The sequence below is a fragment of the Aplidium turbinatum genome, chromosome 2 (genome assembly GCF_918807975.1).
Source record: "Aplidium turbinatum chromosome 2, kaAplTurb1.1, whole genome shotgun sequence".
Taxonomy (NCBI): domain Eukaryota; kingdom Metazoa; phylum Chordata; class Ascidiacea; order Aplousobranchia; family Polyclinidae; genus Aplidium; species Aplidium turbinatum.
The window spans coordinates 22,105,778-22,119,041 of record NC_137473.1 but is presented as its reverse complement, the minus strand read 5'-3'; the positions used below and the strand labels follow the sequence as shown (position 1 = coordinate 22,119,041).

The following is a 13,264-nucleotide window of genomic DNA, read 5'->3' as shown; positions in this document are numbered from 1 at the left end:
ACCACCATCTTGTGATGAGATGTGTGCGCCTTGTCTTCTGGAGAAGTACTCGTAAACAAAGTGGTAGAGTACTACTATCTACAGTAGCTTCTGGTATGCATGATATCCTTTCATTTTCTTTTTTGTGTTTGTAGACGTCTAAAAACATTTGTAAACGGACTTCGTTGACATAATTAATTTTCTTGTTTTTGTACATGTTACACACAAAGTTCTCTATTGCGATGATAGTGTCTTCACTAATTTCTTTGTCTTGTCCGAGTTGACTAAAAGCTGCCTGCGCTTCGTGGTTTCCTTGGAGTAATTTCAGCGGCCGCACTTTCCCATTCCTGCTAAATGACGAGGTGTAATCAGAATCTGTAAAGGCATGATATGCAGGTAAACACTTGCAAATCGCCACTCCAAGTGCGGTATGCAGCTGGTTGGTGTTGATGTACCACTGCGTGTTATTGTTGGTAGGCACTTTTACGTACTGCACTGCCCGAAGAGGCAACCGCAACCATGCGTATCGTATATGACATTACTGGTGTTTTAGTCACAACTTTTCTCATAAACTCCATTGTTTGCAGTCACTACGATTCTTCTTGCACTCAGTTCAGTTGAAGAAGAAAAAATAGTATTAGCAGAGGGTGGGAATCGAACCCATGCAATCGAAATTATTACTCCTCTGCCCTAACCATTAGGCAATGTTGGTTGTGGCGATGCATGCAGTTAAATTTCTTTGTATCAAAATCTTTCGATAAAGACGACCAGTTAATCACGTGTTGAGTCATGTCACGCATGATAGCGCTACCAACGTCAGCGATGTCGTATGTCACGCATGGTTGCGGTTACCTTTTCGGGCAGTGCAATACGTAAAAGTGTCTACCGTTATTGTTTTGCAAGCCAGCTTCTATCCATATCTTTAATGAAGGATCAAAAGTTCCATAGCAACCTAGGCCAATTACAAGACAGTCAGTGTCAGACGTGCGGATAACCACATTGCTTGGAGCTGGTACATCGCAGACAGCTTGCTTTATCTCTGTATATAACAGGAGAATTGTATGAATCTGAAGAATAAGATGAAGAAAGTGAAAGCGACAGCAGTGACAATGAAGAATAAAGAAACGACCGTTTACATTTACACAAACAATCTCTGTTTATGAATGAACAGTTACAATAACTGATTGGGGACATGAAGCAAATGGCATTAAACAAAAATTAATACATTGGGTTTATTGGGTTATTTATTGTAGCAGCTGGAAAATGTTCATTACTGCCTGAATTAACGTTCCAAATGATTTATTTCGAAACGTTTTGATTTGGATAGTCAGTTGTTCGATTAAGTCCACATTTAGTGGTCGTATCAAGATCTTGGATCAATTTTCTGGTTACTGTAGCCATGGCCACCTGAAGATGCGGCCTGATTTGTCACATTTTGCAGATTTTGATTACAGCTACTGCTAGTGTTTGACTGACATTTTTTTAGATGTTTTTACTCTTTGCGGTTTCCTAATAACAAAAATCTTTTTTGTTGCCTTGGGGAAGCAGTAGCAAATGAGAAAAAGTAAGTTGAAAAACGCAAAATCAGACTGTTATTTAAAATTAACAGTCTGACTAAAATTTACAAAATCAAATTTTCTTTGTTTTTCAACATGTGAGGATGTTAAAACCTATTGTGTCACCTGGGGAAAAAAATAAAGAAAGCGTAAAAGTCTAATTTTTAGAAAATTTTATTTAAACGTTCGCCCAAAGTTAGAAAAACCTGGAAATTTCTGCAAAATGTGACAAATCAGGCCGTATCTTTAGGTGGCCATGCTGTAGCCTATATGCTTCTTATGTACTTTCTGTTTTTGGTGTTACAAAGCCATGTATTGTCATGTCCTGTTGCCTTTTTTCGATTGACTGAATATGATTTATACAAAAAAATTTTGTAAAGTAGGCTATAATTCCATTTCATGCATCATGGGACAGCTTGTGAATGTATTTCACCAAAACCTATATAAAAATATTTTTAAATTTAATCCATTCGTACTGTCCTGGCATAGCACTTCCGTTACACCAAGGTTGGTTCGAGAAAGGGATGAAGTAAATTAAACTATAGGAGGAGATTCACTTTTGGGTAGGTTTGTATCACCTTCCCAATTGAGAGTATTATTAGATTTGATACTTTGTGATGTCCTAGAAGACTTCGTTTTGACCACGTTTAGTCCATGTACTCTATGGTGAAATAAACCCTCTGGGGGTTACTTTGATGACATCTTACATCACCTTTCCACCCGAAAATATTGTTAGATTTGATATTTTTATTATGCCGTGAAATAAGACTTCGATTTAATCTACTTTAGTCCATGTAGCCTACCTCATGGGGTGCCATTAATCCTCTGGGGTCACTTTGGGGGAGTCTTACATCATCTTTCCAGCCAAAACTATTGTTAGATTTGATATTTTTGTGATGTCCTGACATAAGACTTCGTTTTGACCAAGTTTGGTCCATGTACTTTATGGGGTGAAATACACTTTCCGAGGGGGTCACATTAAGGGAAGTCACTTTGAAAGCATCTTACATCACCTTTCCACCCGAAAATATTGTTAGATTTGATATTTTTGTGATGTCCTGACATAAGACTTCATTTTGACCAACTTTGGTCCATGTACTTTATGGGGTGAAATAAACCTTCCGAGGGGGTCACATTAAGGGAAGTCACTTTGAAGGCATCTTACATCACCTTTCCACCCGAAAATATTGTTAGATTTGATATTTTTGTGATGTCCTGACATAAGACTTCGTTTTGACCAACTTTGGTTCATGTACCTTATGGGGTGAAATTAACCCCCTGGGGGGCCACTTTGGGGGGTCTTACATCACCTTTCCACCCGAAAATATCGTTAGATTTGATATTTTTGTGATGTCCTGACATAGAACTTCGTTTTCACCAAGTTTGGTCCATGTACCTTATGGGGTGAAATTAACCCCCTTTTTGGGCTTTTTAGGGGGCTCTAGGGTCCAGATCCACCCGGTGCGGTCAATCTTCCATACTTTTTGTGAGTGACATGGTTGACCCCAGTAACTTCAAGGGGTCAAACCTTTTGTACCTTATGGGGTGAAATCTTCTGTCGTAGGCTCCCAGACTAACAGGTTAACTTACGAAAAAAAAGTAGGGAGTATATATATATATCTTACTAAATTGGCAAATTTAAGTTCTTTCAATTCAAACTCATAATTAATAAACTTTAAGTTTAATCTGTTAATTTTGTGGTACTCTTTACTTTTTTTGATTATTTTATGGCGGTATAGTATGTCTCCTTTTTGATCATTATTGAAGTCAAACGAAAATTTTAAAGAAATGTTTAGTGACAAACTTTTATTTTGGTACCTTATCTATGTCTTGATTATTTCAGAACAGATATTTCAATAAAAGCGCAAAATTTGTTTGAGTGTTCAAATTTTAATTTTAGACAAAATCTTCGCGCAAAACAAATCAATTTTCTTTTTATTTTTGTTTTTTATTTAATTTTTTTTTTTAATTGACTCACATCTCTAAACAAGCTACGGGCATGCTGTGATAATGAAGCGCTAATCAGATTAGCAAGGCCAGCAATAAGTATACACATTGCATGAAATATCTGCACAGGGTAAAAACAGGGATTCATAGTATATTCTATGAATCTCTGGGTAAAAATAATATAGAATTCTCTTCAAGTCGTCTAGATGAGATGTTCTTTGCTACAGGTCTGTTGTGTTCTGTTGTCTTGCGAGTGTACCCCACAAAATTATTTCGAAAGTTGAAATCACACAAATATACAGAAAGACTATATATATATATACATTAAAATTTAAATACTACTCAGATTATCAACTTACACCAGCGATTTTGGCTACTAACAGATCGGCCCCCAACCAAATTGGAAGCTGCAGGTTGACATGGCCTGTGTATAAAGGTTATGGTTGCAACCGCGTTCTAATCCCCTTAAACTGAAGTAGTTATCAGACCCTTACCGACGTGGAACTTGATTTGGTGATTAAATGATTGAGGTAGTACAGTATAACAAATCACATTGCTGGCGTTTCGTTTTAGGTACCACCCGTGGTTGGTTAGAAAAGCTGTTGGTCTTGCTGTGTACATGCTCCCGGACCGCGATACTTTCATAAAACAAATGTGTCAAGACTTGTCAGATGAAGAGTTAACAAAGACAATGCAGGTTTGCTCAGAGAGCATGGACGCCGTTTACGAATACACCCACACTTTGTACAGGTAAGGTTTTTTCTCACATTATTCTCGTTTTAATGATGTAAAAATTAAGTTGCACTTATTGCGATGCTCCAAACGAGTAAAGATGTGCTAGTTCAGACTTTTGAGGTCGCCAAACTGTGGGTCACGACTTCGTTTGGGTTCGCATGAAAGTTTTATAGAGTCGCCTGCATTTCTCGGAGATCTAGAAAAATCGCTTAATCATTCGATCTACCAAAATAAACCGGTATGGGATATCGATAAAACAGAAGTATAAGAAGATATGATGTTTTGTAAAGTTCTGTCGTTGCGTTCCAAAAGGTATTACATTTTCAAATGTCCTGTCACTTCATCAATACTTATCGTTTGTACGGAGGGTGCAGCAGCAATTCATGTCGTGATCAACTCGGAAGTGGTGATACGCATTGAAGACGAAGTATCATAGGCCATGTAAAATAGACGCATTGTTTGTTTTGCACAGGCAAGCCATAATAACAAAATCGTTCAAAGGAATTACGCTTGTTTTGGGTATTACATCAAGAATACTTCTTTATTGTTTAATGCTTATTTTCTTGTTTATACAGTGAGATAGGTACCGACAACACTAGATTGCAATTTACAATGCCTTTGAGATGTTAATTTGGGCCCGGTGCTATTGGCTTTTCCAGGCACCAGAAACCAAAAAGAACAAGATACTTTTTGAATGGAAATGCGAGTAAAATCTTTCAGGAAATAGGTGGTTTTCTTCCAAAAAATAGGGTTTTTCTCTTAAAATAAAAATGAACTTTTTTCTACAAGTAATCCCCTGGACTAGGGTGCATCACTTTGCCTTCACTTTGAAAATTCAACCTGTGCCATTGAAAAATGGTTACCATTCCAGGTCAGATTCAAACAAAAAAATATGGAGGTCAGCGGGATGCTTCACCTCCTCACCCCCTGAGTTTGGTTTTGTAAATTCGCTAAAAACTAAACAAGATACTCACATAGTGTTTGGTATTAAATTTATTGTAACAACTAGATTTAATTCAAGTATGCAACAAAAACAATGTTTTAAAATATTTCTACATTGGCCTACCTGATAGACCACAAATGTAAGAAAAGCTTTATAATGCAGGAACAAATAACAAAATTGAAACTTTACCATAGCAAAGTAATGCGCAGAAATAACTGTAAAACTGTATTAACAATATTACTGTAATTGTGTGATCTTTTTCTGAACTTGGGCAGTTGGGCATGGTACATCTGCTTTTTCATCGCCTGAAGACGAAAGAGTATCCTTGAATGTTTTTCTGTGTACCGTATATTTTCCATCTATGTCCTAATTTGTGTTTCCATTTGTTGTGTTTACCATAATGTTTAGCGCTTACATTTCTTGTTAGTGCCATCTTACTTCATTAGCCCCTGTAAGTTGGTCTATAATAATCGTCTGTAGCATTTCCATCAGTGGCCTATTTTGTCTTTTTTCTCTTTTTACTTTACACATTGGTTTTTCCGTTCTTAGGATTGCCGGTTCACTCTCAATATCCAGTACGGACGTAGTGATAGGAGGAGTTCGGCGACTGTCATACGTTTTAGTTGAAGCTGGCCTGAAATGACCACCATTTTTTAATGGCTTTAAAACTTAAATTTCCAATGTGAAGGTGAGGTGATGCACCTTACCGTGAACCCCCTGTCATTGCTACTGGTTGTTGGATGCTGAAGTGCGTTAGTGGTCACGTGCAACAACATAGCAACAGTGCAACACCACTAAAACTTATTAGTAAATCTTTATTTTTTGTTTCAAGATAACTTACTCAGTTTATCGAGGTGTCGTAAGTTTGTCATTTAGCAACTGATTTCTTTTGCAACGATGTGCCTCCGTGAAGCTAGATCCAGTAGAATTAGTGTACAGAAAACAAATCATCGAAATCGATTGAATGTTGAATATGACATGCGGTTTAGTCTTTGCGTGAAATTGTATTTTTCCTTTTAGTTTTTACACTGCATCTTTCGATTGTTTCTTTAATCATGGGAATTGTTTGCTCTGCAACATTCGTGACATCAATAGCCTATTGTCTCCTCGATTTTTACCTGCACATATCTACTCCATTATTGTGGGATCACGAGTGCGTGGAAAGTTATGTTATTTAAAAAAATTGAGGTCTTTTGGGAAGCCTTTACCCATCTTTTTTCTCGTACTTATATATACAGTTTTAAAGCAGACGCTCACAGCCTTCTTACTGAGCTGGTCCACTTTCAACAATCTGGTTTCGGGGATGATAGTTCAATTTAGGTTTTATTTTTTTGCCACGCCCGTTTCAGATGTTAGAGCTGCCTTTGGTGTTATGTTAACTTTCAAATCATTATTAATTGATTATTCACTTACCTTAACAATTATTGTCGAGATGGTGGTAAAAAAGGCATATTTTTATTGCATTTTTTTATGTAGTTTGATTGGCTAATGGCTATGCTTTTGGCTTTCCAGCCAGGGTTGAGAAAAACCCGGGTTTTTTTAAAAAAGCCCAACCCGCCCGGGTTTTTTTAAAAAAACCCGGGTTTTTTTGGGTTTTATTGGTTTTTTTTAAAAAAAGATGCAAAAAAAGGTAGATTCATGCTTATTTCACCTCAAAACTACTTTTTATGAATGAAGTGGCTTTCACTCACAGTACATGCTTGCCATAACTCAATAAAATAATGCACTAGGGCTGTTGTTGCTTGAATGTTGCATCATCCATTAATTTCAAGATCAAGTTGGATGTTGCATCATCCACTGATTTCTATACAAAGTTGATGCTACCGTGGTAGAAATCACATTTGCTTTAGATTTGAAGGCAAGGAGCATTTATGCCATCATGTTTAAATATTTTTTATCATTTATATATATATTATATATAGTAATGGATGAGCAATTGAGCGATTGCGTGGCCAATTAGGCAAATGCTCTGAAACAGCCATGCGTTAGAATCCAGAATCTGTAATTGGTAAATAGCCTCCTAAATTGGATTTCACATCATATATACAGACTACAGTAGAGTAGTACTTTCACCAGTTTAACTATAAGGCCTTCTTGCATAAATGAGTTTTAGTGTAGTATATACACAAAGTGGCATTACTTGATTTTTGTGTACTGTACAATATCCACTGCGTTTTCAGTCTATTCTTGGAAATTTACTTCACAATCACATCCTTAAGTCCCAATTTAAAGTTTGTTTTAAGTGCCTTGTAGTGTTTTTGTTCATTTTTTTAATTTTCTAATAAAAACTGGACAAATATGATGCTCTGGGTTTTTTTATGGGTTTTTTTGGGTTTTTTTACGTGGGTTTTTTTAAAAAAACCCACCCGGGTTTTTTTGGGTTAGGTAAAATACCGACAACCCTGTTTCCAGCCCACTCAGCAACAATGAAAAGATAATATTGTAGATGACGCTATTGATTTAGAACTATAAATATCTTAATGAATTCATTTGAGTATATGCGAGTGTTTCGGCATAGTCAATTTTTTAACTGTCGGCCGATTCCGAGTTGAGTTGGGGTAGTAAGGCAAGTGGTTATATTAACCATCCAATGTGTCGCCCTTCTAGCTGATGACGATGCATCTCGGCATATTCTGAAGGTAGATAAACTCTTGAGGCCATTTATTATTATTTTCATAATCGGGTTCCGAATCTTTTGAGTCGGTTATTTATCAATGAGAACAATGATATCCGATAGCGATTATTACTTGTAGCGTACATATAGGCCTTTCATTTCAACTGTATAATTTTTTTTTTTTTAGCAAATACGAAATCACCGAGATTCCTTGAAACGAAACAGGCGCATTGTTCATCATCAGTTAGGCGAATTTTTTCTTCATTGCACTTTTCTTTAATACGCTACTAGTATGTTGTTTCTCACTTGCACCTGATTGCAGTATTTTAAGTGTTACATGTTTTTGCTTTGACTGTAAAGCTTGTCAATGCAACGCTAATGTTTTAGCAAATATTTTCTGGTTAAAACCGCATTGTTGTGACATTGGAAGCAGAAAGGTTCTGTAAATAAGGAAGTGCTTTGTGACGTGGTTGACAGCTACCCAATGCCCATTCAGGGATCTTTTGTTGATAAGGTATTATTTATAGCTTTGTTTTTGTGCAATTCTATTTTTGAGTCAGTACCATGAAGCAGCCAATCAAGTTTGGAGTCGAAACGTTTACGTCACTAGCTTTACGTTTGTGACAATTACAGTCGTCTCAACTTTCACCTAATTTTTTGTTGCTTACATTTTCCAAAATATCAAAATTATCACAAAACATCGAGAACCAGGATTGTTATGCGTGGTTGGTGTCAGTGGCGTAGCTAGGGAATGTGCCGCCCGGGGCGGATTCAGATTTTGCCGCCCCTTCAAGAAAAAGCATGTGAAAACATGCCCGGATTTAGGGGGGGCAGAGGGTGCAGGTGCCCCGGACCCCCCGACTTTTAAAGGCCCCCCTACGTGGAAAAAATGTGATTTTGTGTAATTTGTTTTCTTTCAGCCTCTGTAGTTTCTGCAAAATGCTGTGCAGTGCTGGATTAATGCTACTGTAGACGTCGAGGTGGTTTTTGGCACCGTAGGCGCGAAATTTTTTTTTGCACGGGAGCCCCCACGATCTAAAAGTGCCCGGGGCCCCCCATAAGCTAAATCCGGCCCTGTGTGAAAATGAAATTTTTTTCATAAATTTTTTTCGTTTTTTTATCAGATTATAATCAAAATCAAAAATCGTAGTCTGAAAGTGCCGCCCCCAGACGTGCCGCCCGAGGCGGTCCGCCCCCCCCCCCCCCTAGCTACGCCACTGGTTGGTGTATAGAAGAATTTTATCGTTCCTAATGACCAAATCGATTGTCGCTGACGTTAACATGTGTAATGTGTTTGATTGTCCGCCCCGATAGCTCAGTTGGTTTACGCGTGACTTCATGAACGAAGAAGCGTCAAGATCAACCGGTGTTATTTATACTGTCGGGGTGTGCGCTTAAGCAACGCATTATAAGGACTGCTCTCCTTTCAGCGGTACCTAATGGGTGGAATAATTCCCCGGAAACCACACTTCAACAATCGGAAACTTCATTCTGTCAATGTCGGTAGCCGGCCCTGTGTCAAAAGGCTCTACGTGTATGCGAAATAACATATCAAGTCTTTATCAGTCCGAGGATAAAGATGCAGAACCAAACAACCATTGTGCATCAAAGTACAGTTCATTTTGTATTTGAGTATTTCTGTATAAGTAGACCGCTTTATTTTCAAATAAATATTTGAAATGCCTACAGCAAGTATTCTTGAATACGCGCCCGGATGCGCCTCGTGACGCTCTTGCAATTCTTGTTAATAATTACACCGATCAACAAATTTTACTAAATCTTTGAATGAAATATGCAAGCACGGGTAAATTTTTCCAGATGAAGTTTCTACGCTAATTTCGAATCTGCGCTCGTTTTTTTTCTCTACCGCATTAGATTTCAAAAATATTTGCACTTGCAATATTTTAGGTAGTATTTTTTTCGCACATAGTCATAAAAAATACGTGCCTAAAATGCATCTAGTAATCCTCCTGTACTGTGAAATCCGCATTGTGCAAGCTTGAGTCAAAATTGTCACTATTAGGTCAAATTGTGCCGCATTTGCGTCGATAGGTCAAATTTAAACAACAAACATCTTACAAACCTGGCTTGCTGTAGAAAAAATAAGGACATTTGCGAGATCAGCTTCAAAGGCCCTTCAAGAATATCTATTTGGATCTCCGAAGAATAGGCCTATCTATTTTCTGTTAACCAGCAGAGGTGGGCAGTAGCGCGCTACTTTTGTAGCGGCGCTACTTTTTAGCTGGAAGAGTGGCTGCAGTAGCGGCGCTATTTTTTTCCAAAGTAGCGGGAGAGGCGCTACTTTTTTTCAGTCGCACTCCCGCTACCCGCTACTTCTTAATTTAAATTGAAAAAAATGCTTGTTTTTTTTTTGCAATACTCGCGTGGTCAAGCAGCTATATAATCGGCTTGGTTGCAAAGTTTTGGTCTTTTCTAAATTCTATCTGACGTCAACTTCTTCGGCGAATATCTCCGTGTGATGAAGCCTATCTGCCAGGCTTTAGACATTCTTCAGGGCGAGTCCAAGGCATATTACGGAGTCTTGCTTCCAACCATCACAATTTGCGAGAAGAAGTCTACTGAGATCAGTGATCTTGTGACCTGTGAGGAGTTGAAAGTGAAAGTCCTTGAAGGGTGAAGAAACGATTCAACAAGTGCTTCAACAACATGAAATGCGTTATGGCATCATATCTTCATCCCTCCTTCAAGACGTCGTGGCTACAATTTCTGCACTACGTTTCCACGGATGATGCTGATGCACTGCGAGAAAAAGTCAAGACAGATGTAATTCGACTGTTGCGGGAGACATCAAGCCAGGTTGATACCGAGAAGAGTGACACCAACACCAGTCATGACTCCGAGGATGTATTTTTTGGAGTGTTTGTGCCATCCCGTGAAACGTCGGTGCAGAAAGAAGCAGCAATTGTGGACGCCTTTTTTTCGGACAAGAGCAAGTCCTTGAGCTTTTCGAATACCGAGTTAAAACATATCTGTTCATTAAATGCTACAACACCCCCATTCCTTCCAGTGCTGCGGTGGAGAGACTTTTCTCTGTTGGAAAAGATGTGCTTAAGCGAAAGCGTGCAGGACTTAGTGACTCTCATTTTGAAATGCTCGTGTTTTTGAAAGATGCGTAACAATAAATTTCCCTTAGAATGTGTTTTCTATAACGACGTTAAAATGACAGCGTAAACGAATGATAACATTCGTTTTCAAGGTCATTTTTGCGTCACTAGGGACTTGAGTGTTTCCTAGTGTCGTTTTAGACAAAAGTAGCGGTAGCGCGCGCTACTTTGGCCCGAGTAGCGGGTAGCGCGCTACTTTGGCCCGAGTAGCGGGTAGCGCGCTACTTTTGTAAATTAGTAGCGGGTAGCGGTAGCGCGCGCTATTTTGGCCCAAGTAGCGGTAGCGGGTAGCGCGCTGCTTTAAAAGTAGCGGGTGCCCACTACCCACCTCTGTTAACCAGTGTTATTTGTTTTTAAGGATGTAGATTGTAGAGATTTCAGTTCAGTGCTACAAACATAGACGTAGCCAGGGAGAGCAAAAGGGGCCATGACCCCTCCAAGTTTTCAAAGATTTTGATTCCAAAGTTGAGCCTTTTGTTAAAATAACTTATAATAAAGTTTGTAGAAAATTATATCGTTTAGACATCTGACTAGCCTATTAACACCTCCCCCCCAAAAAAACTCATTTTAGACACACAGCAAGACACCAATGAATTTTGTAAAAACAATTGAACGAAGTATTTTTAAGTCACATTTTGACCTTTTTCCGATTGTGTTATTTCACTATTCACCAAATGTAGACAAATATTTATTGAAATAACAGTAGCCTACATTCAAACAGGAAAAAAATTACACATAAAGAAAAATACGAAGAAAGGTAAGTTCAACAAAATTACCGCAGTCTGAACGGTGCGGTACTGATAAGCCCAGCCTCATGGGCGAAACACGTGTCTATCGCTGAGTTCTTGCTACACTCGACTGCTGAGAAACACATGTCACAGTAATATGAAAAAATTAGATTATATTTTACAGATTAGACCAAAACAGAAAAAGTAAACTAATTCGGCACATTGTGTTCAAAAAAGTACAGTAGCCTAGTGGACAAACAATGGCGCGATAATCCAGTCCAAGATATTGATAAAAAAGCAACTGGTTGGAGCATATGGCCAGCGGCCACTGCTATGGCGATTGGTCGAAAAGGACGGAAAGACTTTTGCGAACAAGAACACATGAATCGGAAAGCCATTAGGAAAATCTACAATCTTACTATTTCGCTAATAAATCCACACACGTACGCCTATCATTGCAGGAAAATGAAATAGCCTAGGCTACTGGTGTGTTTGGTGTATGCCTACGCATAGTCTGGGCTCACTCTGGACAGTAAGCCTACTTATGCTAGGGGTGTCCAAATTCCGATCCGCGGGCCAAGTCCGGCCCCCGATACATTTTAGTGTGGCCTGCGCTTATTGTTGTACAATGTGTTATTTTGGCTCGCAGACATACAGAAATCATACTAATTCAACTTGCATTTTTAAAAAATTTAGTAAAGACATTATTTTCTCACAGACAAACCCAGGTTAGAAAAGTTAAAATCCTTGTCGCATCATAAACGCAAAATCAGCTCTTATTGCTCGAGAGTGTTAATTATAATGAGTGATACCGTCGAGTGTCGACTGAGTCGAATATTCATTCATTTTCTTGCTAGCAAATCCAACGACAGCTGCTAATTGAGCCGACAGCAACATCTTTCTATCAGCAGCTAGATAAAATAAATTCCAATAAATGTATAATTTTGCAAAAAAAGATGTTGGGCTTGTTTGGTTCTACATATTTGTGTGAGCAGACGTCAGTGCTGTGTTAAACCCTTTGTTGGCCCGGGAGCCAGAATAATATTGGGCCCTCTATCGTCAAGCAGACCTATAGTGTTGTGTATAAGCCTACTTTTACTGCACCAATATATATGGAAATGTGGTTCACTTCAATAAACTTTCTCACCAGTTTAGAAAACAACACAACTGTAAGTAAACGCAAACACAGGTCTATCACTTCTTAGCTACACCTTTGCTCGGATTGAAAGCTAAAAGTGTTAACAACTTTTAATAAAAAAAATTCTGCCAATGGAGCATGATCACAAAGCGATAATACCACCATACCACGCGGAATTTTGACTGTTTAAACTTTGCCGTGCGGTACCGCGCAGATAAAATCTGAGGATGAAACCAACTGTAGAAATTATTGATTTTCATTCAGATTTGGTCATCTGGTAACATTATTGTTTTTCACCATTTTTATCTGGCAACACTACTTGTTCTGTCAACCAAGGTAAAACATTGTGATTGTAATTTGTAAACAAAAACAGTGCAAAGCGTTTTGAGGATCAGGTGTTCAATTAAATTTTTATTCAACATTATTTCATTTCAAGGCAAAGCTTTCATTATTTTATGTAGGCATTCAAGTTAATTAAAGCTTTTAGGAATGGTATAGC

General features: G+C 38.3%; 1 protein-coding gene across 1 annotated transcript in view; it reads left to right on the top strand.

Moving 5' to 3' along the window:
- LOC145764791 (ceramide-1-phosphate transfer protein-like) overlaps window positions 1–9,462 on the top strand; it is a 33,294-nt gene extending 23,832 nt beyond the window's left edge. Inside the window, exons 6-7 of the mRNA XM_082576468.1 lie at window positions 4,056–4,232; window positions 7,962–9,462. Of these exons, the coding sequence (XP_082432594.1) occupies window positions 4,056–4,232; window positions 7,962–7,989 (205 nt within the window). The 3' untranslated portion in view covers window positions 7,990–9,462. The remainder of the gene's footprint in view (window positions 1–4,055; window positions 4,233–7,961) is intronic.
- The last annotated feature ends 3,802 nt before the right edge of the window (window positions 9,463–13,264 follow it).